A 25,807-nucleotide genomic window follows, 5' to 3' on the forward strand; every position below is an offset into this window, starting at 1 on the left:
ATAAGGGACAGCCTGTGGCCAGGGAATGGAGGGAAGGAGATCACTAGCTTCTGGGAACATAACCTTCACCAGCCTGTAAGCTCCTTGAGGATAAGACGGTTCACAAGATACTCATTCTGTATCCAGGAAGGATGCCTAACAGAGAAAGCACTTGATAATTGTTCTGAATATGTTGCTCTAAGCACATGTCTCACTTGGGGGGATAATGCCTTTTATTTTACTAAGTGCAGTGGGAAAAAGGGTACCCATCTGGGGTGATTGTGTGGCAGGTCTTCCTCTACACAGGGCAGTAAGTAGCTCTGGAGATCTCTGTCTTAAGATAGGAACCAGTCATTTAGGAAAACAAAGTAGATACAATTTTAAGGATAATTGTAAGACTTATCTTTGGGAAGTAACTACCTTTGTTGGATGCCTGCTATGTGCTAAGCACTGATCTCATCTCATTTGATTGTACAACTGTGGAGTAGACATTACTTGCTTCATTTCTATTTGGAGAGACTGAGGAAAGCTCAGAAGTTAAATTGCTCACAGTCACAGCTAGAGTGCTGTGATTTTGGAACTTAAATTCAGGTATATGCAAATGCAAAGCCCACCATCTAAGTGGTACCTAGCACATAGTAGCTGCTCAGTAAATATTTGTGGAATGAATGAGTGAATTTCCCCGCCCTCACCCCATCTTCTGCATCAGCCTACCCGGGCCTTCCCCTGGTTCCTCCTCTGATTTGGCTTGATGTTTCAAAGTGATGTTGACCTACATTTATAGGTTTTGGAAGAGGCTGCTCTTGAAATGTGGTATGCCTTACCTGGGAGGAAGAGTTCGGCCCTCTTCTGACACATTAGCCCAGATCCCTTCTGTAGCGTCCAGACCAATGTGAAGGCCTGGAATTGGTCCCGGTAAATTTGGACTGGGTAGGGAGAGTGGGAGGTCAAGCCTGCAAAGGCGTGAGGGAAGGGCAAAGGCCAGAAATAGAGTCCGCAGACACAGTCTAGAAAATTTTTCAAAAGGGACAGGCACCATTTTCCTTTGGGATAGCCCAATACATATTTGCAGAATTAACAGAAATCGGGACCTGGCATTGTTTGGGACTTTGGGGCAGGTCATCTCACACGGAGGGCTCTGACGAGCATATCCTCACAGGGCCACTTTGGGGGCGGCGGTGGGAGTGGCCTGGGCCCCGAAGTGGCCCCCGCCAGTCCCCGCAGGCGGGCAGGAGCTCGGAGACCATTGGCTGGCAAGCTGGCTGCGCAGGGGCGGGGAGCGCCGCCGAAGGGGACTGTTTGCTCCTACGGGCTGTAGATGGAGCTGTCCGGCCCCGGCGAGGGGGAAGGCGCCTGGAAAACGTTCTTCTTCTCCCTGGCCGGCCCGAGCGGGGAACAGCACTCCCAGGATGCAGTTTGTGTCAACACGGCCGCAGCCTCAGCAGCTGGGCATCCAGGGCCTGGGGCTGGACAGCGGGAGCTGGAGCTGGGCCCAGGCTCTGCCCCCGGAGGAGGTCTGCCACCAGGAGCCGGCGCTGCGCGGGGAAATGGCCGAGGGAATGCCGCCCATGCAGGTGGGTGCACCCCCGCCCAGCGCCATGGCCGCGCCGCCTGGCCGTGGGGGCGGGGCGCGGGGCTGCGGGGCTGGGGGTGCGGGCGCGGGGCTGCGGGCGCCTGGGGGCGGGGGGGGGGGGCGTCGGCTCCGGAGGGCTCTCGGTGTGCGGGCGCCGAATCGGAGGCCCGGGGTGGGCCGGGGCGCGGGCGGACTCGCGCGGCAGGCGGGGCGCAGCGGCCCCCAGCAGGCCCGGCCCCGAGTCCCGCGCCCGGCCCCGGTGCCGGAGCAGGCCCGGCCCGCGCGCGCCGCCGAGCAGCAGGCCCCGAGGCCGCGTGCTGCCCGGGCCCGGTGCCCGCGCCCGGAGGAGGCCCCGCGGGGAAGGCGGCGGGGACGTAGCGGAGCCGTGACCGCGGCCCGCACCCCGGCCCGGGCTCCTCTTCGCGCACTTGTGCCCGGGCCCCGGCTGTGTGCGCACCGGAGTGCCCCATCGGGTTCACACCCTAGCCACCTGGACAAAAAGATTTGTATTAATGTTGTATTGCCATCTCTCACCAAGTATAACGTGTCATTCACTTTTCTTTTGCATTGGGTGTGACGGAGGAAGGGGGCCATTGAGAGGTGACTTTGCCGTTGGCAAACTTGGCTACACACTGGAGTCACCTGAGCAGCTTTTAAGACTCCTGACGCCCAGACTTCGTCCCCAGCCAGTGAAATCGGCGTCTCTGGGTGGAAAGTAGACACCCGTCAGTTCTTGAAGCTTCATAAGGATCGCAGTGTGCGCCCGAGTTTTGAGAGTCAGTGCTTTGGAGTTGTGTACTGTGTACAACGTGAGGCGGTGGTGTTGATCGAGAGTTGAGTCGTGTTCCCCGGGCGAGTGTGGGAACTGACCCTGGGCTGACCCTGCAGAAGCCCCTCTGCTTGTAGCCCGCGTCTCCACCGGCTCTGACCAGTTAGCCAGGAGTTGCTGTGTGGGATCTTTTTTCGGCCTTACCTCTCCAAACCCTCCAAAAGTCGTTTGGGCCTGGTGACGCTCTGAACTTCCACCGTCAGCCCTTGTCTCCTCTGGGCTGTCAGGAGCGAGGCCTGCCTGAGCTCAGATGGATGGCTTTGATGGAAGCCCGGCCTCCTTACTTGGCGGGGCCTGACACCCAGGGCCCTGCTCCTCATTAGACCACATCTCGGAGCAAGTCCCTGGAAGCAGTGGGGTGTTCCTCTGCGGCTGTCACAGCTGTTCTGAGTTAGGGCAGTTGGCATGCGTGTCCCTGGCCTGCCCACGTCGCCTCTCAGCAGCAGGCCTCCGCTTTGCCCAGCCTGAGGGCCTCATCAGCAGCGACAGGGAGGAAAGAAAATGACACCTGCCATCCCACATGGCAAGGAGAGTGGGCTATCAGCCCTGCTGTTGGCCAGGAAGCCCTGGGTACTGGTATACGGTATGGGGCCAGTTCCCCGGTCACCAGGGAACTGGGACCACCCTCTCTTGGTCATAGGGCTCAGCTCCCAACGCGGACCCATGGGGCCTCACCTTCCAGGGGCAGGAAGCAGACTGGAAAGTCTTCTCTCAGGCATGTCCCCTCTTTAGCGAATGACGTTTTTTGGCAAACCTATTTTCATTTTAGAAAATATGAATCAGGAGTTGGATATGGAAAAAAGGCTGCTCGTCTGCTCACTCACTTGGGCTCTCTGGGGTCTCCCTTGGTCACAGCTGCCAGGTATGGGGGCAGCACTTACCTGAACCGTGCTTCTGTTATCCGCAGCACCTAGCTCTGCTCCCGTGGGCAGTGACACCAGGAGCCGTGGAATGACCGGCCACATCTCTGTGCCTCAATTCCATCATTTTTAAAGCAGAGATCCTCATTCTTGCCCTAACCTGCTTGGAGATTGCAGGGGAGATTAGGGTCAGGTGACTTAGGCAAGAATTCTTACTTTGAATCAGAAGGCACTAGGTGACTCGAGAGAGAGTTCATCATTAGGTCTAGCCCCCGAGGAGACACCTGCGCTGTGAAAGCAGCAGGTGACATTGCAGGCGGGGGTCTGCAGCCTTGACTTACGAAGGGTCAGGTGGGTAAACGAGTGACCAATCTTGATGGGAAGGTTGGCCGGGTGGCTCCTCGAGCTAGTGCTGGGGCCAGGAATGAACACCATAGCCTGGGGGGTGGGGGCACGGTGGAGGGGCGAGAGTCTGCGGCGTCTGATTAGTTGTTCTCTGTTCCCCGGCCCCCCTCCCCGCCTCACATAGGCTCTCAGCCTCCCACTGTCACTTTCTCCCCCTGCACACAGGCTCAAGAGTGGGACATGGATGCCCGGCGACCGATGCCTTTCCAGTTCCCGCCCTTCCCAGACAGGGCACCTGTCTTCCCTGACCGCATGATGAGAGAGCCCCAGCTGCCCACGGCGGAGATCTCACTCTGGACCGTGGTGGCCGCCATCCAGGCTGTGGAAAGGAAGGTGGAGGCCCAGGCCAGCCAGCTGCTAAATCTGGAGGGGCGGACAGGGACAGCCGAGAAGAAGCTGGCCGACTGCGAGAAGACGGCCGTGGAGTTCGGCAACCACATGGAGAGCAAGTGGGCCGTGCTGGGGACCCTGCTGCAGGAGTACGGGCTGCTGCAGAGGCGGCTGGAGAACATGGAGAACCTGCTGAGGAACAGGAACTTCTGGGTCCTGAGGCTGCCCCCGGGCAGCAAGGGGGAGGTCCCCAAGGTACGTGGTGGTCCCCAGGGACAGGGATGGAAGTGAGGACCAGCACACGTCAACGAAACTCTCAATTTCATTCGGCCGGTCCTTCCCACAAAATTTTCTGGCTCCCTCTTGTATGACTTCAGTGTCTTTCTCTCTCTCTCTTTTTGTTTTTTGAGAGAGAGAGAGAGAGAGAGTCCCCGGGTGGGGGGGCAGGGAGGGAGGGGCAGAGGAAGAGGGAGAGAATCTAAAGCAGACTCTCCTGAGCGTGGAGCTGGACGTGGGGCTCGATCTTATGACCCCAAGATCATGACCTGAGCCAAAATCAAGAGTTGGACGCTCAACTGACTGAGCCCCCCAGGTGCCCCTGATTTCAGTGTCTCTTAAAGCCTGCCTCCACTTAAATAACTGAGTCATAAATGTTCTACCCCCATGAGGCTGCCCTCCACCCATTCCCCACAGAATCTGCCTGCTTCTGTCTGTCAGGCTTTCCTGTCACCTTTCCCAGTACCCCCGAGGTATCTGGGTGTCTGCAGACTCCTGCCACTCGTCATGCTTGGGTTTTCCACTTGGCACCCACAGAGGACCATTTGTCATTGGTTATCTTTGTACATGCTCATTTGAACGCGGCTGAGACAAACCACGCAAACTGGAATTGCTAGGAAGTTGTGACCATCCCCTCTGCGGCCTTTCTTGCAGCTCAGAATTCATGTTCCATTCCCCCCCTCCCATTCCCTCGCCTCCTGCACCCACCCCAACCCTCCTACGCACTGGATCATCAACATTGTACTGTCAATCGATGACCCAGCCTTCTGGTCTACCGAGAACATGGAGTCACTACAGGAGGCACACATTCAGCCATGACCCTCATCCACCCGATGCTGCCTCGAGCCTGTTGCCTTCCCTGTTCCCGCAGCCTCGCCGGCCCACCCTTCCCCCCTGTGCTGACTCCCCCACCCACCTGCCTTCCCCCCATTCTCCTCTGTGTCATCAACTCTTCCTCCTACTGGTCGTTCTAGACGTCCTAGAACATCACCCATCTCTGTGATGAAAATCTCCCTAGGCTCTACCTCTCCCTGCAGTTAGTGCCTCATTTCTCCGCTCCTCTTTAAGCAGACTTCCTTAAACATGTATTTGCTGTGTCCAGTTCCTTCTCTCCCTGTCCTTTTTAACCTTTTTATTATAGAAAACTCAGACATCCACACAAGTATATAGAATAGTGTGAGGAACCATCATGGACCCATCATCCAGCTTCCACAGCTGGTGGCTCTTGGCCAGTCTTGTTTCCTCTAAAGCCCCCACCCATATCCCCTCCTGTTTTATTTTGAAGCCAATCTCAGGTGTCAGTCTTTTTTCTTTTTTTTTTTTTTTTCTGGTAATATTTCAGTGTGTAGCTCTGGAAGGTAGAGACTCTTTTTCTGAAATACGACCTCAGTGTTGCTACCACTGCCATAAAAGCCTCCGCCTACTCAAGTATCCAATCAGTGTTCAAATGTTCTTGTCTTCCAAACATGGTTTAATTTGTTTTCTATTAGTTTGTCTGAATCAGAACTTAAGAAGGGGCTATGTCTTTGAAGTCTTGTTAAATCTGTCAGTTCCTCCTTCATCTCTCTCATTTTTCCTTGAAATCCATCTGTAGAAGAAACTAGGCCTCACATCCTCTTGAGTTTCTGACTGTCCGGATTCTGCTGCTGCGTCCTCCACGGTCTCATTGAACGTGTTCCTCTATTCTCAGTATTCCAGTAAGGTGGTGATTGGATCATTCTGGAGTCTCTGCCAATCAGGCTTCTGCTCCCACCTCTCCATCCTGTTGGTCTTGCCAACGACCTCATGATGTCCACACTCAGTTCTCCCTTCATCTTCTCTGCCCTGAAGGTGGCATTGCATGCAGGTGGCCACCCCCTCCTTGAGACACCTTTTCACGGGGCTTCCAGGTGACCTCCCCTGATTCTGTTCCTATCTCCTAGTGACTCCTGCTCAGTCTCCTTCACGGGCTTCACCTTCTTTTCCCGACCTTTTATGTTTGGAGTGGTCCAGGGCTGGGTAATGACCTTTGGCTTATTATCTACACTCCCTCCCTCATGATTGCACTCAAGTCTCGGGGTTTTAAATGCAGCCTGTGTCCTGTCAGCTTCCAAATGCAGTCTCCCCCGCCCACTCTCTCCCTGTCTCTTGCCCAGACTTCTTCAATGCCAGATTCACATGCTTACCTGCTAATGCAGCGGGACTCGGTAAATATCTTAGATTTAACATGACCAAACCGAACTCCCATCTTCCGCCTGAAACCTGTTCTACCCCATCCTCGTCTCCGTGAAGACAGCGCTACCCTTCCAGTGGCTCAAGCCAAAAACTTTGGGGTCATGTTTGCTTCTTCTCTTTCTCAGCCCTCCTTCTGATATATTAGTAAATGCCGTCTGACTTTTCTTCAAAATACTGTCCCCAGGCTGACCACTCCTTTCCACCTCCACTGCTCCCACCATCGTCTGGTGAGAGACTCCGTCACCTCACCTCTGATAGTTGCCGTGGCCTCCTGCCTGGTGTTCTTGTCTCTGTCCTTGTCCCTCACCCTATACGATCTGTTCTCAGCACAGTAGCCAGAGTGATCCTTTAAAAATATAAATCGGTTACCTCTGCTTAAAACCCCCAACTGGCTTACTACCTCATGCAGCATAAAAACCCCCGTTCTGTCAGGGGCCCCCTCTCGGGCCCCACCTTTCTGACCTCATCTGCCCTCCACCCATCTTGTCCACTCCTTTCCAGCCACACAGTCTCACCTCAGGGACCTCCCTCCGCAGGAAAGCTCCCTCCTTGGGACCCTGCCTAGCTCCCTCCCCATCGCTTCCACGGAAGGTCTGCCCTTCCATGGCCCCCCAACACCAAAGAACCACACCCCCCCAGTCCCAGCACTCTCTTTTCCCCGTCCCTGCTCCCATGTTCTCCAAAGCACTGTACCATCGGGCACCTTAAATATTTACTTCTTTTTTTGTCTTCTTGGATGGTCTTCCCTGGCCAGAATGCAATTTCTGCTTGGTTCACCGCTGTGTCTCCTTGCCTATAACTGCACCGGCTTCAGTCAGTATCCAGAAAGTGTTTGCTGAGTGACTGTCCAGCTGGAGAGCTCCCACTTTCATGTGAGGGACTGGGTCTTCTAGGTCTCACTATCTTTTGGAAAGAAGTAAAGTATAAGTAAATAATTTTGTAAGTAAATGCCCAGCTGGTCACCCTGAATTTCAGTGTTCTCATCTATAAGATGAAGATGATAACACATTTATGACACGGGTTGTGAGGATTCACTGATTTTGTGGATGGACAACACTATGTACCCTGTCGTCTTAGTTTTCTTTCTTTCTTTTTTTTTTTTTTTTAAGATTTTATTTATTTGACAGAGACACAGCGAGAGAGGGAACACAAGCAGGGTGGAGGGGCAGAGGGAGAGGGAGAAGCAGGCTTCCCAAGGAGCAAGGGAGCCCGATGTGGGGCTCGATCCCAGGACCCTGGGATCATGACCTGAGCCGAAGGCAGACGCTTAACAACTGAGCCACCCAGGCGCACCTGTCATCTTAGTTTTCTATTGCCGTGTAGCAAATTACTCCCAAAACTTAGCAGCCTAAAAAAAGTAATTATTTGCCATCTTGCAGTTTCTGTGTGTTAGGAATTCGGGAGCAGCTTGGCTGAGTGATTCTGGCTCAGAGTCTCATGAAGTTATAATCAAGCTATTGACTGAGTTGGTGGTGATCTGAAGACCTGGCTGAGGCCTGAGGATCTGCCTCCAGGACGGCCCACTCACTTGGCTGTTGGCAGAGCCTCAGTTCTTCACTGTGCGGACCTCCCAACATGGCTGCTTGAATGTCCTCACAACATGGCAGCTGGCTCCCCCCAGAGTGGGTGAGCCAAGAGAGAGACCCGGATGGAGCTGTCCTGTCTTTTATGACCTAGTCTCAGAAATTGTACACATCACTCCTTAATGTGTTTGTTAGAAGCAAGTCACTAAATCCTGCCCACGCTCAATGGGAGGAATATTAGGCTCTACTTTTTGAAGGGACTGCCAAAGAATTTGTGGGCATATTTTAAAACCCACCCCCATAAAGCACCATGAGAGAGTTAATTAATGTTGCTATTAATAGTTATAATTCATTGTGTACTGTTGGCCATGCTAAGTGCATTCTCTTTGTCAGATTCAAGGAAGGCTCTTGTCTATCAGATCCTTTGTGCCTCCTGGATTCTAGTGTGTCTGTTAATTGGCTGACAGATAATTCACAGGCAGTCTTTTCTGTCCAGCTAGACTGTAGGCTCCCTGCCGTCTCTGGCCAGTCTCGGACTTCTGCTGTATCCTGGCACAGGGAAGTTTTTATGTAGTGATGTCTCTTTCCAACTGTGAGAATATGATTCCAGAATTGTGACTCTTCATAAAAATGGTGAGGTGAGGCAGAGGAGTTGGCATGTTGGAAAAGATGATGAACTTGGTGTTGGATACATTTAGTTTGAGGTACTTAAGAAGTGATTAAACGGAGCCCCTCAGAGGGCTGTTGAAATCTGAACTCTAAAGGGAACACGGAAAACTGAAGAGTATCGTCCGCAAAGAGGTAACCACTGAAGTTGTGCAAAGAATGACCTTGCTGAGGGAAAAATGAAGGGACAGGGAAAGCTAAGGGCAGAACCTTGGGGTTGGGGGAGGAAGAGAAGGCAGTAAGCTGAGTGGGCAGGAGGAAGCAGAGTCGTGGAAAACAAGCAGGAGAAGATTCCAGAAAGGCGAACTGCCCTTGCGAAGAGGTCTGAAAGGGTAAGGGTTAACAGGAGGCTGCTGACGGCCTTCCAGGGTGTGGTTTCAGAGCATGAGGGGTTCATCGACAGATTTTAAGGCGTTAAAGGATGCATGGATCGTGAAGAAGGAAACACAAAGCATGCCTCTTGGGGTGTTTCAAGTGAAGAAGGAGGGTAGAGTCGCTTGAGATGACAGAGTTGAGTGGCGGTTCATCTTAGGTTGGATGACCCGCAAGGAAAGCCACTGGAGAGGGAGAGCCTGAGATGTCAAAGAGAAAAGTTTGTTTGAGTTGAGTTTCACAGGCAGGGGCTGGAGGAGAAATGAGGGGCACATTAGCGGGGGGTTGGCTTGGTGAGAAGGGCAAGGGAGTCAGGATCCAGGACAAATGGGGAAGACTGGGGAGGGGCTGGGGAGAGGGGAGAGTTTGGAAGAAGCCTCCCAGAGAGCACAGGAGAGGGCCACAAGATCCACCAGAGGCTTCCAAAGCAGCCTTGGGTGGGACAAGTGGTATGAATGTAGGGAGGGTGTCGCCTGCAGAACTGTGTGACTTTTGTCCAGGAGCAGGACATGAAAATGAAGAAGGTGGTCTGTATCGGTTTTCGTGGCTTGGGGATATGCCCCAGTCTGGTGGAAGGTCCAGGAAATTAAAAGTTCTGTTCTGTCTCTAAAGATGAGTGGTGGGTGAGCTCTCAGTCAGTGGGTGACATACAGCTGCGCACACCACACCTGCACAGGATACCCGCAGGGTTATGAGCAGCTGATGTGAGAGCAGGTATTTCTAATTTGTGTAAAGGCACTGCGCACTCACCGAGCTGGACACCAGTGAGCCTGGAGTGCAGAGGGCTGGTCCTTTCCTAATGGGTACGGAGGTGCCACATAGGCTGGCTTTGGCCCTGTGTGCAGTGGACTCAGATTAGGGCCGGGGAGAAGGAAGGGGTTGGATTTCTGAGTGCGAGTGGAAGGCTGGTCCCGTGGGTGTGAGAGTGGGGGGTGGGTGGGGGCAGGGCTGGGTGTCCGAGAAGGGAAGTTCAGATGTTAAAGTCATGAAGTGAAACAGTTCTGAACGATGTGGGCCAAGGCCAGGCCATGCTGCTGAGCATCCGAGATGAGTCCAGACGAGGACCGTTGTCAAACCGAAGTAATAGTTTTATAGAACAGACGAGACCACCTAGAATAACAGGGGCCCGGCATCTGGGATGGATGACTCAGGCTGCGGTGGAACTTTCTAGTATTGGCAACAGCCAGCCACTCATCGTATTCAACAAATATTTACTGGCTCCAGACTCTGTGCTTCTAGATGCTTGGGATATAGCACTGAACGAAACAGATCAAGACCCTGGAGCTCTAGCGCATGCCCTTAGATTTACATGTTTTAATGACAGAAATGTAACTGTGTACCTTACGGAGGTAACCTGACTGGAAAGACAGGTTTTGTAACAGGGTTTTACTGTACTCGGCTCACTGATCCCCTCTTGGAGAACCTTCCACACCTCTGTCACCCTGAGTGCCGAAAGCAGCACATTGACATTGGCTTTACCTTCAGGGACCCAGGTTCCCTAAACATGGAATTACAGAGGATATGCTTAAATGCGTTTAAAAAAAAAAAAAAAAGTTAGTGTTGACCATCCTTGTTTGGGGAGCCCGAGAAGATCAGGAATAGAGTGGGCTGACTCCACTCCTGTGGACTGGGCTGGGATTTGGGGGATGGGGAGCCATGGCAAGCAGAAGCAGGCTCTAGGGTAGAAGGGGCCCTGTGGCCGACGGAGGGGAGGCTGTGGGGAGAAGCAAGCAGGTGTCAGACTAAAACTCTTCTTGGCCAAGGTTCCCGTGACGTTTGTCGACATCGCTGTTTACTTCTCTGAGGATGAGTGGAAGAACTTGGACGAATGGCAGAAGGAGCTTTACAACAACCTTGTTAAGGAGAACTATAAAACCCTGATGTCCCTGGGTAAGAGCCCCTTCCCTCCTCCAGGGCAAGCAGTCTGCGCAGAGGGCAGTAAAACGCTTATCAGCCCCGGCAAAGTGTTTGTGTTCATCCCTAATGGAAACACAAGTAACTATCTGCTCATAACACTATAAAGATAGAATGAGTATAACAAGATGACAGTTAGAAAGCCAGGAACGGACAGGGCCTGTCACTATAGCATTGAGCTCCGCACCGCTTTTGTTCCGGAATACGGCCAGACTGCATCATTGGCATGTGGCTATATGCTACCTCCCCATGGATGAGCCACAGTCTGTCTGCTGTTGGCTTTCGGAGTCCTGCTATTTCTACACTGGAAATTGGGGATCTGTTGGCTTGTTTTCAGGGTTCCTTCTAAGAGATGAGCTGACATAGGTATCAGCGACCACCGAGAGGGGCTCTCTGCTGGGGAGGGGGTCTTGGGTTGGGGAGACTTCTGCGGCTGCCCTTGATCCGGATCCGTTGGTCAACTTCATTGTGTGTCCTTCCTTCCCCTTCAACTCATTCCAGACACGGAGGGTGCAGTGCCCAAGCCAGATGCTCCATCCCAGGTGGAGCCCAGGGAAGAGCCTTGCGTGTGGGAGCAGCGTGACCCAGAAGAGAGAGAAATCCTAATGGATCCAGACACAGGTGATGGTAGCTGAAAAGAGCCCCAGGTCCAGGGCAGGGCAGGAGAGGAGCCGAGGAGATGTAGTTCCTGACAGCGCTGCCCCTGGTCAGCTCTCGCTGGGATGGAAGGTTCCAGGGCTATAGTCCTGGCTGTGCCCCGGAGGCCTTTCGTCAGGCCCTCAGCTCTCCTGAGTGGTGCTGCCCTTGGTGCAGCCGAGCCTGAACTGTGTTCTCTCCCTTATCATACAAACTCTGCCCTTCTTCAGGAAGTTCCTTTTTTTTTTTTTTTTTAAGATTTTTTATTTTTTATTTATTTGACAGAGACACAGCGAGAGAGGGAACACAAGCAGGGGGAGGGTGAGAGGGAGATGCGGGGCTCGATCCCAGGACCCTGGGACCATGACCTGAGCCAAAGGCAGACGCTTAACGACTGAGCCACCCAGGCACCCTACTTCTGGAAGTTCCTTTAGAAGGTCACTCAGAGGCAGCCCCTTCCTTTCCAGTTTGTTCTCTTTATTGGAATATAATTCATATGCCATAAATAAAGTCACCCTTTTAAAGTGTATAATTCGGGGGTTCACAAAGTTGTGCAGCCATCACCATGATCTAATTCCAGAACGTCTTCATCGTGGGAAATCCCGGACCCCTGAGCAGTCACTCCCACACCCCCCAGCCCCCGACCCCCAGCCAGCACTGATCAACTCTGTCTCTGTGCATTTGCCCTTTGTGGACAGTTCATCTGGCGGCCTGCTCCCCCTCTTCAAGCCCTGCAGGGTCTGAGGTCAGCAGCTGGGGCAGCCCTTCACGCTTACGGCCCTGGACCTCAGCAGTGTCACCTAGTTGTCATCCATCCCTGTGCGTGCACTGGCACAGTGACCACTGTGCCCGTGTTGTGGGTGGAGCGAGCAGGCCGAGAGCCAGAGAGGTCAGCTGCCTCACCTGCTGGGCTGGGGGCACAGTGGAAACCAGGAGCCAAGTCTTCCGGTTCCTCCTCTGATCCCCCCCGGCCACCTGAGCCGCCTGCTCTCAGGGCTAGTACGTCACACTACAGAACATCAGAAGGATACACCCTGTTTGTCACATCTTGGGGTCTACAGAGAGGATATATCATTGTCACACTACAGAACATCAGAAGGATACACCCTGTTTGTCACATCTTGGGGTCTACAGAGAGGATATATCATTGTCCTGTATGTGTGAGGACGCTGCATTATCCATCCAGGATGGGGCCAGGTGGAAGGCTGGTAATGGTGTGTGTGTGTGTGTGTGTGTGTGTGTGTGTGTCCACCTCTCTGACTGGGGTGAAAAATGAACATCTTGTACACAGAGGTCAAACTTCTGGCCTTGTCCTGATTAGCACCAAACCCAGGCTGGGCCGTTTTTTTGGAACTCTCTCCGGGCCTCATTACACCTCATCTCGCGGTTTGGCCTACCCCTTTGTCCTGAATACTGATTATTTTTCTGCTCCCAGAACCTTCTGCTTCCCACAGTTGCCCACAGGAGCCCGAGGCTCCCGTGCTGATAGGTGCAGTCAGCTGCATTTCTGACCCCAAGAACATCTGGGTGATGATTGTTCAGAAAAAAACACCAAATGACATCCTTCTCTCTCCTCAGGAGCAGAGCCCCTGGTGTCTGCACAGGATTCATCCTCGCAGGTCAAAAGGGAGGAAGCCCTATGTGTCCGGGGTCAGCGGGGCCTGGAGGAAAGAACCATCCCCACGGAGTCCATTACTGGTGAGTGAGCCCAGTAGCTGCCCTAAGCCAAGGAGGGAGCGGAAAGGGCCAGCATGGTCTGCAGGCCCCCAGCATCATCCGTCGTGTGTGGCAGACCAGAGGCCAGAGCTGGAAATGTAAGAGTTGGGTCTGGAATGGGCAGAGAGACAGGATTTCCCGTAGGGCACAAACATAGCACATCTGGGCTTAGCTTGTCTGTTACCTCTCTTTTTATATCAGTTTTTAACTATTCCTTCCTCCCCTTGAAGAGGAGCATCAGGCAGAAGTGCTAAGTGTAAGAAACTTCATGATGAGGTGCTGCGATTGGGGAATATATCAGTCCATAGGACCTGCTCCTGACTGGGAAGAGCTTTCGTTGTTTTCAACAAGTATTTATGGGTTATTACCTCTGTGCCATGGGGTAGTCGGGGGCGGGGCAGGGGTCCTCTTAGGTTACGTTACAGCTGGACTCTGTGTGAGAAGCCTCTGAGAGCATATGTGTATTAGGGTGTTCCAGAGGATCCACAGGGTGTGTGTGGGTATGTATCTGTGTGTGGAGAGAGAGACAGACAGACAGATTTTTAAGGAACTGCCTTCAGTGATTGTGGAGGCTGGCATGTCCAGAATCTGCAGGCTGGAGACCCAGCACAGTCTTCTGGCCGGATTCCCTCTTCCTTGGGGGTGGTCTGTTTTTTTCTATGGAAGCCTTCACCTGTTGGAATGAGGCCCACCCACATTATGGAAGGCAGGGGTTGCTGATTGAAATGTAAATCTTCTCAAAAAATAAAATCCGTTTACAGAAACATCTAGAATAATGTGTGGGGGCGCCTGGGTGGCTCAGTCGGTTAAGCATCTGCCTTCAGCTCAGGTCATGATCCCAGGGTCCTGGGATCGAACCGCACATCCCTGCTCAGCAGGAAGCCTGCTTCTCCTTCTCCCTCTGCCTGCTGCTTTCCCCACTTGTGATCTCTCGCTTTCTGACAAATAAATAAATAAAATCTTAAAAAAAAAAAATAGAATAATGTCTGGCCAACTATGTGTGTACTGTGGCCTGGCTGTCACAGAATTACCCATCACAAGATCTAGTAACATACTTAGCCACAGGTTAGAGCTCCACAAACCTTAGCCACCCCTTAGTCAGAGCCTCACACTCCCAGGTAAGTGATAGCAGCATCTGAGTGGGGGAAAGGCTGGTCCCTTTCCATCAAGCATGCTCCTGGACGGCGGCACAGTATTAATATCTTCAATTAGCAATAATCACGCCTCGGATAAACCTCATTGGCTACGATACTGCCACTGTGCAAAGCTAGTATTAATATCTTCAAAGAAATCTGTAAGAGATAAGAAGGCAATAAAGTTGGGGCACCTGGATGGCTCAGTCATTAAGCGTCTGCCTCCGGCTCAGGTCATGATCCCGGGGTCCTGGGATCGAGCTCTGCATCGGGCTCCTTGCTCGGCGGGAAGCCTGCTTCTCCCTCTCCCTCTCCCCCTGCTTGTGTTCCTGCTCTCGCTGTGTCTCTCTGTCAAATACATGAATAAAATATTAAAAAAAAAAAAGAAGGCAATAAAGTTAAATGAGTTTTAACAGACCGCAGAGGAAAAACGTAGCATACACCTTAGAAAAAGCCCAATAAGGGGCGCCTGGGTGGTGCAGTCAGTTAAGCGTCCAACTCTTGGTTTTGGCTCAGGTCATGATCTGAGGGTCGTGAGATTGAGCCCCGCGTGGGGCTCTCTGCTCAGCACAGAGTCTGCTTGAGATTCCCTCCCTCTCCCTCTCCCCCTCCTGCTCATGTGCTCATTGTCTGTCTGTCTCTCTCCGTCTCCCTAAAATAAATACATAAATCTGAAAAGAAAAAGAAAAATCCCAATAAAGTGGTAGATCTAAACGGCTTCATGGAAGGCAGCCTGTTCTGGAAAATCCCCTTAAGAATACCTCTGTCCATGGTGGTGCTCTGTACTCAAGCTGAGTCTCAGTCTAAGGACTGAAGTTCCCAAAGCACAGAAAGACTCTCTCGAAGTCACAGTGAGTGACGCTCCCGTATAGTATACCCTTATTTGCAGAAAAGCTCCATTAATTGAGGCCAAGCCTGCTTAAACCTTTAATTAATTAGCATACTTTAATTATGCCTGAATTTTAGGGAAAAGAAATAATTGCAGGAAATGAGAGATTTACTCAGCACACAAACTTGCAGGCATTTCATGTCCCCTGACGCCTCCGTTGCTCTTTTCCCACAGACTCCCCGGCCTCTGCCCAGGACCTCTTATCCCGGATTAAACAGGAGGAGCACCCATGCGTATGGGATCAGCAGGATCTGGCAGAGAGAGATATTCCAACGGACCCCAATTCAGGTGAGCAAGATACCAGGATGAATATCAAAGACAAGGAGACTCTTACTCAACTTTGTATGCAGGGAAATCAATCTGATCACTTTTGGTTAAAGGCCAATGAAAGGCTCAGAGAATAAAATACAGCATGTTCGGGGCGCCTGGGTGGCGCAGTCGTTAAGCGTCTGCCTTCGGCTCAGATCATGGTCCCAGGGTCCTGGGATCGAGCCCCGCATCGGGCTCCCTGCTCGGCGGGAAGCCTGCTTCTCCCTCTCCCGCTCCCCCTGCTTGTGTTGCCTCTCTCGCTGTGTCTCTGTCAAATAAATAAATAAAATCTTAAAAAAAAAACAAAACAGCATGTTCTTCAGTTAGATTTTTTTATATCAGTTTTTAACTATTCCTTCCTCCCCTTCGTACGGATTTTAGAATATAACCATTCGTAAAGTACAGAGGACTTTTCTTTTTTTTTTTTTTTAATTTTATTTATTTGACAGAGAGAGAAATAGTGAGAGCAGGAACACAAGCAGGGGGAGTGGGAGAGGGAGAAGCAGGCTTCCTGCCTGAGCAGGAAGAGCCCAGTGCGGGGCTCGATCCCAGGACCCTGGGACCATGACCTGAGCCGAAGGCAGATGCTTAACAACTGAGCCACCCAGGCGCCCCAACAGAGGACTTTTTTAAATGAATCATTAAATTGTTAATTTATTGTGTCGACGTAACTGATACTAAAATTATTTCTGCAACGACAGTTTTTGAACAGTAAGTATAACCAGAAAGGCTTTTAAAAGTTGGGTATATTTCTGTGACAGAAAGAAAGAAATTTACATTTTCTGCAAGTTTTCGTGGGTGAACACTAGTTAAATGTCTTCCAAGAAACTTCTGGGTAGGGTCCAGGCATATAGAACATTAAAGAAGCTCCACCTGTCTGGGGCCTGCACACACATGTGTGTGCGCGTGTGTGCACGTGTGTGTGTGTGTACGCACGCACGCGTGTGCTCGCACAGCTGGGGAAGTACAGTGTCCTCTTGTTTGGTTATGACCCATAGTCACATCCTCCCCCACATACCAGGAAGAGAAGATCAGACATCAAATCTAGCATTCCTTGTTGTTTAAACCCTGCAACTTCACAGTGGAGAAACTGAAGGGGTCCAGGCCAGGAGGGGCAGCCAACCCTTCCTGGTAGAGTCAGCAGTCTACACCTCTCTCGATTCCTTTGTTCACTGCTTCTCTGGAGGCTGGTTCTGAAGTCCTACCACTCAGCCCTTGGTCCTGCGGGCCGTCAGACAGCAGGCTGCCCTCTGGCCTGTTCTGGCCCCAGAGTTTGCTCTGGGGCTCCGTGGACAGAGCTGGGAGACGCAGGTTCCGATCTCGGTTGTGTGTCTGCACAGACACTGGGTCAGGCCGCCTCCTCCCTGGCCGGCTCCCGATGTAGCACAAGCAAGATACCACGTCTGAGGGCAGGGAGGGTGAGAACGGCCAGTGAGAAACTTGAGACCTCTACCGCCACGTGCCCTGCCAGCAGGGACCTCTGCACGTGATGGTTCTCTAACCTCTGATGGGAGGCTCAGTGGACGTGAACAGCATCTCAGACTGCCTTCTTCCCATCAACAGAGTCTCTGATCTCAGCGCACGACATTCTGTCATGGATCAAGCAGGAGGAACAGCCGTACCCATGGGGCTCTCGCGACTCAATGGAAGGAGAGCTCGGATTAGATTCTGGCCCCAGTGAGTAACGCGCCCCCCTGGGGCCCCTGGTCTTTCGTCCATGGGGATGGTTGCTTGCCTCCGCCTCCCGCCGCCCCCCATAGGTTATGTTCTGTCATGCCAGCCTTTCGCCCGTCTGTATCAGAGCACTGTCCCCTTTCCTTTTGGAGGATGGCCGGTGTATTTCTGTCCTAGGGCTGACTTAACAAAGTACCACAAACTGGGTGGCTTAAAACAACAGAAATGTGTTGTCTCTTCCGGTTCTGGAGACCCAGAAGTCCAAAGTCAAGGGGTCAACCGGGGCATGCCCTCTCTGAAAGCCATAGGGGAACCCTTTCTTGCCTATCCCTAGCATCTGGTCTTTGTAGCAAGGGTTAGCATTCCCTTGGCTTGTAGGTGCGTCGCTCTGTCTCTACCTTTGTCCCCCGTGGTATTCTGCCTGCGTGTCTTTGTCTTCACCTGGCTGTCTTCAGGGCCTACCCTCCTCCAGTCTGACCCCATCTTAACTAATTACCTCTGCGAAGAGCCCATTTCCAAATAAGGTCACTTTCTGCGGTCCTGGGGGTTTAGATTTCAACATGTCTTTCCACGGGACGTCGTTCAGCCCCTAAGAGGAGGGAAAGGAGGGTGGGCTGGGAGGCGGCTGACCCACTGGTACCTGAGCAGGAGGTAATGGTGGTAGCGGCTCACGTACCAGAAAACACTGGCTGGAGTCCCAAGCCAGCCCTGAGCGGGCACCCCACAGTGTGTCCTTGTGCACACTCCTGACACCCGCCGGGAGCTTAAAGTCCAGGGCAGAGCTGAGGACATAGATTATTTCTGATCTGGAAAGCCATTTAAAAGTCAGGTAAGTGGATCCCAGTGTCTGAGACAAATTTAGTCCAGTCTGGAAGGGCAGGCCGGGGCTGGCGGAGTGGGCAAGGAGCAGTATGCCCTTGTTTCAAATAGAACTTAAAGTGGTTCCTCTTCTGACCTGCTGCTGGGGTGGGGATGGGACAGGGGAAGCCAGGCCACTGTCTGTGAGGACGGGAAGAAGTGCCAGCAATTTCCACTTCTTTCTTGACGGTGCTCAGGCCACTATTTCTGGCCTTGAAGGCATACGTACTAGTTCATCCAACCTCATGCCAGGAATTCTGCCCAAACCTTTGTCCCTCGATGCTACCGTCTGATTTTTCCAAGTCGGCTAGGAGTACGTGGCCCTGGACGAGCCTTTTCCTGGAGACCTGTGCAGTTGTGGGGACGGATCTAGGGAAGTCCGTGCAGAGGTTGCAAGGCTTTGCAAGTGACCAGATCATTTTACCTCCTCAATTTGGATACACCGAGTCATAGAATGATTTGCTTCATGTTTTATCTCTGGGAGGCCTTCGAACCTTAGCATTGGGGAGGCAGTGCCCAGAGTTTGGGTGACAGAAGCATCTGGAAATGCTCTTCCTACAGGCCCAGTCACCAGAGCCTCTTGACTTTCTCCCGAAGTGGGCCTGCCTTCCACTTGTTAATGTTGAAATTAGGATCTCACCTGTGATTTCTTTGAAGTTTAAAGACATGGAATCATGTCTTCTGGAGAGGAGCTGGAAGGAGAGAGGGTAGTGGGTGTAGAGAGTAAAACAGAACTATAGGGTATCTGTCCCTGCCAGACTCCTTTCCCCAGCCCCAGGGGTATGCAAGAAAGACCTGGTGTCCTATTGACTTCAGCCTAATTGGAAGTTATATTTTAGTAAAAGGGATTCCTCAATTGTATATTAAAGAATGTGTATTCTTTTTAAGATTTTATTTATTTATTAGAGAGAGAGAGAGAGAGAGAGAGCAGGGGGGAGGGGCAGAGGGAGAGGGAGAGGCAATCTCCCCACTGAGCAGGGAGCCTGACTGGGACTCAATCCCAGGACCCCGAGATCATGACTTGATCCAAAATCAAGAGTCAGACGCTGAACCACCTGAGCCACCCAGGTGCCCCCTAGTTTACATTTTAAGAAGATAAGTTCAGGAACGGACTGCAGTGCAGGGGGAACCATGAGCCAGAAGCAGGGAAGCCTTTTAGGAAGCTAAAGTGGTTGGTACAGAGCAGGTGAAGAGATGACCATTGGTCAGAGTTGGGATGGGGTCAGTGCGCAGGGAGAGAAGTGGACTGGATTCAGGACAGACTCTGGACGTGTTGCTGAGGGATTGTGTGTGGTGGGCGAGCAGTCAAGAGTGACACCCAGGGTTGGGCCCTGAAGAACCAGGAGAGCAACGGCGCCCTTTACTGAAATGGTGAGTCCTGGGAAAGAGCCAGTTTACTGTGTAAACCCAGTGCTCTACATTGGGCCTGTTCGATCTGAGATGGTATCAGGTAGGCAGATGAACGTAGCAGGGTCTGAAGTTCAAGGAAGGGCTCGGGGATACGTGAATTTGGGGGTTGTAGCTTGCAACGACTTCTCATTGCAACTACCTGGAATTAGACCAAACTTTATAGGTGAAGGGCCCTCCTCCACAAGACTGCTCTTATTTACACCCAGCTGCAAGTTCGAGGGTCCCCAGCCCACTCACTCCTAACTGGCTGGCCACAAATCCAGGGGTTCTCATTAACCCCTGAGGTTCAGCAGTTGACTAGAACAGCTCACAGGGCTCAGGAAAGCTACTATACTTAGAATTAGTTTTATTAGAGCAAAAGGATTCAAATCAGAGCTAGCCAAAGGGAAAGATCCATAGGACCAATTCTAGAAGGGTCCTAAACACAGAGCTTCTGTTGTCTGTTCCCTGTGGGATCAGGAGTGTCACTGTCCCAGCACAGTGATGTGTGACAATACACAGAGTATTGCCCATTAGAGAAGCGCACCCAAGCTTCTGTGTCCAGAGTTTGTACTGGAGTTTCTTTATATACTTATGATTGATTGAACTACTTACTGGCCATGAGGTGAACTCATTCTCTAGCCTGTCCCCTCTCCAGAGGTTGGGCTCAAAGGCCCAACCCTCTAATCCTGTCTGTGGATGGTCTTTCTGGCATACCCAGCCCCCATCCTGAGTCCTCCCCGTTAGCTTAAACTGTTTAGTTAGCTTAAACTGTTGAGGCACTTACCCTGAATTACCCCCGTCAGCATAAAACATCAGAGCCTACCACAAATAACAAAGACACTCCTATCACCCTGGAAATTCCAAGGATTTAGAGGCTACCTCCTAGGAACCAAGGACAAAGGCCTGCTAAATAATTACACAGAGGCTCTTTTAAGGCTGGGGCTTCTCTGAGATCTAGGGAGAATGTAGACAAAGAATGAAAGAGGCCCAGGTGTGAGGCTGGAGGAAATCCAGAGGAGCAAGGGCATCACCCAGGCTAAGAGAAGAGACTCTCGAGAGAGAGGGAGGGGTCAACTAGCTCAAACACAAGGAGGGGTTGAATATGCCGGATTGGGAAGAGGCAGGTGGATTGATTTGGCAGGTTGGAGGTTGTTGGCAAAAGTTGTTTCAGTGGTGTGCTAGGACACATGCCTGACTGTCAGAGTTTGAAAGCAAACGGTAAAAGCAAGGGTAGAGTACTCATCAGGAATATTGGTATGAAAAGGAACAGAGATGAGGTGAGACTCTAGCTGGAGCCTGGGAGCACATGGAGTCCAGCGAGAGTGTTCTTTTTAAGTTGGGGGATAACTGGACCTCTGTCTAGTAGGCTGCTCTCCCATTAGCTTTAGAACCCTGATTCACACTGCCTTGAGGAACAAAGACCTGTCTTCTCCTATGGAACTAAGAGGCAGTTCAGTTTCAGCCTCAGTTGATGCAAGGATGGGGCTACATCATCCGGGACCCAGGTTCTCTCCAGCTCTCGGCTCCGCTTCCTTGGTGTGGCTGGAGCAAGATGGCGGCAGCCGTTCTAAGCAATCACCTCCAGACCAGAGGGAAAGGAAGGGCCATCCTTCCTGCACTCTAAGGAGTGAGGAAGCTCCCAGAAGCCTCCTCCTCAATGTCATCAGCCAGAACGAGGTCCTGTGCTTCTGTCTGAATCAGTTCCCGGCCAGTTAGGTCCAGAGTAAAAGTGCTCACTTTAGAGGCTGAAGGAGAAGGTGTGACGACATTCTTGCAAAGGATGGAAAAGTAGGGCACACTGAGAAGTGTAGTAGGGTACCTCACTGGCGGGGAGGGGGTGCTTTTGAGATTTGTGCAATTTTTTCTAGCTGTCTTCAGCTGCTTGAGCATGGTTGGGGGTCCCCAGGCAAGCAGGGCAGAGGAGAGGAACAGAGGCATAAAGGGCGTTTCATGGCAAGTGACCCCAGTGCTGACCACGGGAGCCACACTGGGTCAGGAGGGGAGATCAAAGGGTGAGAAAAGCGGATTGACGCGCACACGGAGTCTGAAGAGTTATCAGGGTAGGATTAGGACTGTTTCAGGCTGGGTTTCCCGGGAAACAGCCCCTGAGATGGGGGCTGCTATGTTTGTGGTTTCCTTGGGGTCCTCTTGAGAATAACACCTATGAAGGAGTGAGAGTAGCAGATTGTGTGGAGGGACAGACAAGGCCCACAGTCAGTCCCCCAGGACTGAAGGCCTGGCACTCGGGATCGAGGCCAGGAGAGTTACTTCAGTCTCGGCTGCTGACCCCTGTCCTGTGGAGGGGGCTCTCTGCCTGCTCAGTTTTGATGGGGATGGAGAGGGCAGGCTGGGCCCCCTGTGCTTAGGGGTGTCGCGTAAGGAGGAGGGGCCTCAGTCAGACACTGATGCGCATGGGGGAGGAGGGGGTCGGAGCATGGTAGATGTGGCCTGAGAAATGGCCTCCAGGGAGCAGAAGGGACCTGGGCCGAGGATGCCAACAGGGGTAGGAACAAAGATTCTTCCACCAGCTGCCCCTCAGTGGAGGAGGGTCTCCTCCAGGGAGAGAGGACTGTGAATGGGCACCTGAGGTGGGGGTGGGTGGGTGAAGGAGTAAGAAGACCCCTAAATACAGTGGGCACACAAAGGAGTTCTTCAAGCAGAAGTCTGGAGGGCTGGGCCTGGCACGCTGCTCTGCTGCTCAGAGCCTGGACTGGGTGCCCCGCCGACCACCAAGGTAGCGGACGACCCGAGGGTCCGAGGAAAAGGCCGCAGTGTGTGCGCCACAACAGCGCTTTCTGGGGAGGCTGACGGGGCAGCTGCCTCCACACCGGGGTGGAGAGAGCCCCGGTCCCGTGTGGTCAGGGCGCAGATGGGGTCAGACTCCAGGGTGGGCCCGGGACCATGCTGCTGTTCAGGTCTGAAGGCCACTTGCTTAGAGGAAACCTGACTGAAAATGGCAGCATGGTGTTGGTCTGTGGGCCTCCTGTCTGGCTTTCACCTTGGATACGTTCTGGTACATTTTTTCCCCCCCAGTGGAGAGATTCTCCTTGGATAAATTAGCATTGAACATCAGAATGCAATTAAGTCTTATTATTTCCTGCCAGTTCCCTTCCAACGGGACTTCCGAATAGCTCCATCCCCACACGCATCCCCGCCTCCCTGCCCCTGCTTTCTGGAGCTGTTCCCTCTCCGAACTGCGTGCTGCCTGCTCCACGCACTCCCGGTGCTTCTCCCCCCCCCCCCCCCCAACGCCGGGTGGCTTGGGGCAGCTCAGAGCGTCCAGGAGCCCCAGAGCCCCAGGGAACATGGCCGCTGGTCTTGCTCAGTCCCCTCACTTTTCAGAGAAACTGAGGTCCAGGTTGCCTGCGACTCCCACGGAGCCGGGAAAATCGGTTAAGGACCTGGGCCCCTCTCAGGGACGGCGGGGGTGCGGGGCCCGGACCGAGCGCTGTCAGCGTGTCACTTCTCCGCCGTGTCCTCCTCCCCAGGTGACGGCCTGCTGCTGGTGAAGAACCCGCCCCCCGGCCCGCAGCCGCCGCCGCCGCCGCCGGCTCCGCCCAGCCTGCCGGTGCTCCCGGCGGCCGAGAACGCGAACGCGGCGGGCGCCGGGCCCCCCGACGAAGGCTTCCCCGCGCTGGCCCGCGAGCGGGGCGCGGGCGGGGCGCAGGCGGGGGGCGCGGGCGGCGGGGGCGCGGGCGGGGGCCCCGGGGGCGGCGGCGGGGGCGGCGGCTGCGGCAGCTGCTGCCCGGGCGGCCTGCGGCGGAGCCTGCTCCTGCACGGCGCGCGCAGCAAGCCCTACTCGTGCCCCGAGTGCGGCAAGAGTTTCGGCGTGCGCAAGAGCCTCATCATCCACCACCGCAGCCATACCAAGGAGCGGCCGTACGAGTGCGCCGAGTGCGAGAAGAGCTTCAACTGCCACTCGGGCCTCATCCGCCACCAGATGACGCACCGCGGCGAGCGGCCCTACAAGTGCTCCGAGTGCGAGAAGACCTACAGCCGCAAGGAGCACCTGCAGAACCACCAGCGGCTGCACACGGGCGAGCGGCCCTTCCAGTGCGCGCTCTGCGGCAAGAGCTTCATCCGCAAGCAGAACCTGCTCAAGCACCAGCGCATCCACACGGGCGAGCGGCCCTACACGTGCGGCGAGTGCGGCAAGAGCTTCCGCTACAAGGAGTCGCTCAAGGACCACCTGCGTGTGCACAGCGGCGGCCCCGGGCTCAGCGCCCCTCGGCCGCTCCAGGCGCCGCCTGAGCACGACTAGGGCTGGGCTGGGGGAGGGGAGGGCCCGGAGGCGGGAGCAGGGGTGCGGGGGGTGGGTGGGCGGGCCTGGGGGGCGGCCGGAGCACCCCTGATCCTGCCCCTGGTTCTCGGCGCACCTTCCCTCCCTCTATCTGCCAGCTGCTGGAAATTGGGAAGAGGAATTGCACTCCAGACAGGATCCCCCAGGGGTCGGACAGGGGTCCCGTAGACCTGTCTGGCCTAAATGGATGGCCAGCTCATCTCGTAGGGTGGACCAAAGGGCCGGCTGAGCGTCTTTCCTCAGGGAAGGTGCCAGAACGGACAGTGAGGGGGCGAGAGGCTTCGGGCATCCCCCTCAGACACCTAGTGTGCCCGTTTGGCCACTGGAGTCCCGGTTTGTGATCGGGGGAAGCAACTAGGGAGTCTCAGAAGCCCTCTGAGATAAATGAGGTCCTAAGGTTAAGGGATGCGGAGTAAGGAAGCAGAACTGTGACGAGGAGATGAGGAATGAGCTAAGGGGTAACATCTCTGATGACAGCACTGCCTCGCGTTCTAATAGCGCTTTAGACTTTTTTAAACGTGTTTTCTATCCGTTATCCGTTTTCACCCCTAGCCTTTCCCTCAGAGGTACGTGGGGTAGGATTGTCCCTACTGAGAAGAGACCCAGGTGGATGGTTTGCCAAGACGACACAAGAAGAGAGCCGCAGGGCTGGGGCCAGGGCTCCTGACCCCAGTGCAGTGTCCCCCACCACACACACTGCCTACCTCCCATGTCTGAGAGACTTCTGTGGCCTGGCCTCTCTTGGTCTCTCTCTCCTGTCTCCTCCCCCTGAGCCACCAAAACTCAGAAGCAGCAGGGGGCCAACTCCTGGGGTTTCTGGGGGTTGGGGAACCCATCAGCAGCTACACAATGCCCTGGGTTGTGCATCTGAAAGGCTCTTCTTGTGTAGGCATTCCTGGGCAGGAGGTCCCCTCCCCCAGCCTGTCCTTCCCACCTCCAGTCCTTCAATCTGGTGCAGCATCTTTTCACTGCCCAGTAGTGACCCGGCCCCCTGGGGCAGCTGGTGCCCTGGGTCAGACGTCACTTTGTTGATTTATTCCAGTTTCCCCAGGGCCAAGGGGTGAAGGAGAGGCTCCTGCTGCCGGAGCAGCCGTCAAGGAAGCGAGTCTCTTCCCAGGAGGGCCGGGCAAGTGGGTGCTAGAGTCTGAGAGCCTCAGTCTCCTGCCCTGAGCCTCCCAACTGGTGCTATCTGTTTAACTGACCATGCTCAAGGACATGGACACAGACCCTACTCTGCCCCAGACCCTGCAGGCGCCTCAGGAGGCGCCCAAAGGACTCCCTTGAGTTGGTGCATCTGCTCCGTGGTCCTGAGGGGCCATGATCTCCATTTCTGCATCTTGCATGACCAGGCACTGGGATGGGGTGGCGCGCCCCAAGACCCTTGTTTGTGTCAAGAATGACTTTTCCTGCTCCTCCCATTGATCCTGCTTCTCTCCCAGTTCAGGGAGCATAGTGGGCAGCCGGCACCCGGCACCACGTTTGTGAGCATTCTGCTTCCACCCTTCCCCTCATCTGCGCCGCTCTGCTTTCCTCAGACCCCTTTTTGCCATGCAAAGGGAATTCTCGAAATTAAATAAACGGTGTCCAGATTGCAGACTGCATTTTCACAAGGCCAGGGGGTTCTGCAGCGTGGCTCCGTAATGAGCTGGAATCCAACTAACTGGGATTTTTTTTTCCCCCTTCCTTCTGCTTTCTAAGAAGAGGAGCTGAGAAGCTAAACAGACAAATTCAGTGGAGTTTTTTTGTTTGTTTGGTTGGGTTTTTTTTTTTTTTAGAGCAGAAGGGAACACTCTAGTCCAGTGTTTTGGTTGGGAGGAGGCAGTATTCTGCTTTAAAAAGTATATGCAGGAAATCAATATTTTCATAATCTAAGTCACGGAGAATAAGACCAACAGTTTTTTCTTAATTTTTTAAATTAATTTATTTTTGTGGCTGTTGAGAGTGTGAAGGGGGAGAAAT

The 25,807-nt window shown here is 53.5% G+C and overlaps 1 protein-coding gene and 1 pseudogene across 1 annotated transcript; one reads left to right on the top strand and one right to left on the bottom strand.

Moving 5' to 3' along the window:
- Positions 1 to 1,178: 1,178 nt before the first annotated feature.
- Positions 1,179 to 23,846, top strand: ZNF282 (zinc finger protein 282). The gene is made up of 8 exons (XM_027575044.1): positions 1,179 to 1,553; positions 3,812 to 4,231; positions 10,791 to 10,917; positions 11,443 to 11,562; positions 13,156 to 13,275; positions 15,490 to 15,603; positions 17,188 to 17,301; positions 23,037 to 23,846. Exons 1-8 carry the CDS (start codon positions 1,389 to 1,391, stop codon positions 23,807 to 23,809), a joined length of 1,953 nt encoding a protein of 650 aa, XP_027430845.1. The 5' UTR covers positions 1,179 to 1,388; the 3' UTR covers positions 23,810 to 23,846.
- LOC113912134 lies at positions 14,437 to 14,562 on the bottom strand (annotated as a pseudogene).
- Positions 23,847 to 25,807: the final 1,961 nt, after the last annotated feature.

The sequence above is a fragment of the Zalophus californianus genome, chromosome 12 (genome assembly GCF_009762305.2).
Source record: "Zalophus californianus isolate mZalCal1 chromosome 12, mZalCal1.pri.v2, whole genome shotgun sequence".
NCBI classification, from domain to species: domain Eukaryota; kingdom Metazoa; phylum Chordata; class Mammalia; order Carnivora; family Otariidae; genus Zalophus; species Zalophus californianus.

Coding starts and splice junctions, on each gene's coding strand:
- ZNF282 (XM_027575044.1), top strand. CDS start 1,389: ATGCAGTTTGTGTCAACACGGCCGCAGCCTCAGCAGCTGGGCATCCAG. Junction 10,918..11,442: donor TAAAACCCTGATGTCCCTGG/GTAAGAGCCCCT, acceptor AACTCATTCCAG/ACACGGAGGGTGCAGTGCCC. Junction 15,604..17,187: donor TCCAACGGACCCCAATTCAG/GTGAGCAAGATA, acceptor TCCCATCAACAG/AGTCTCTGATCTCAGCGCAC.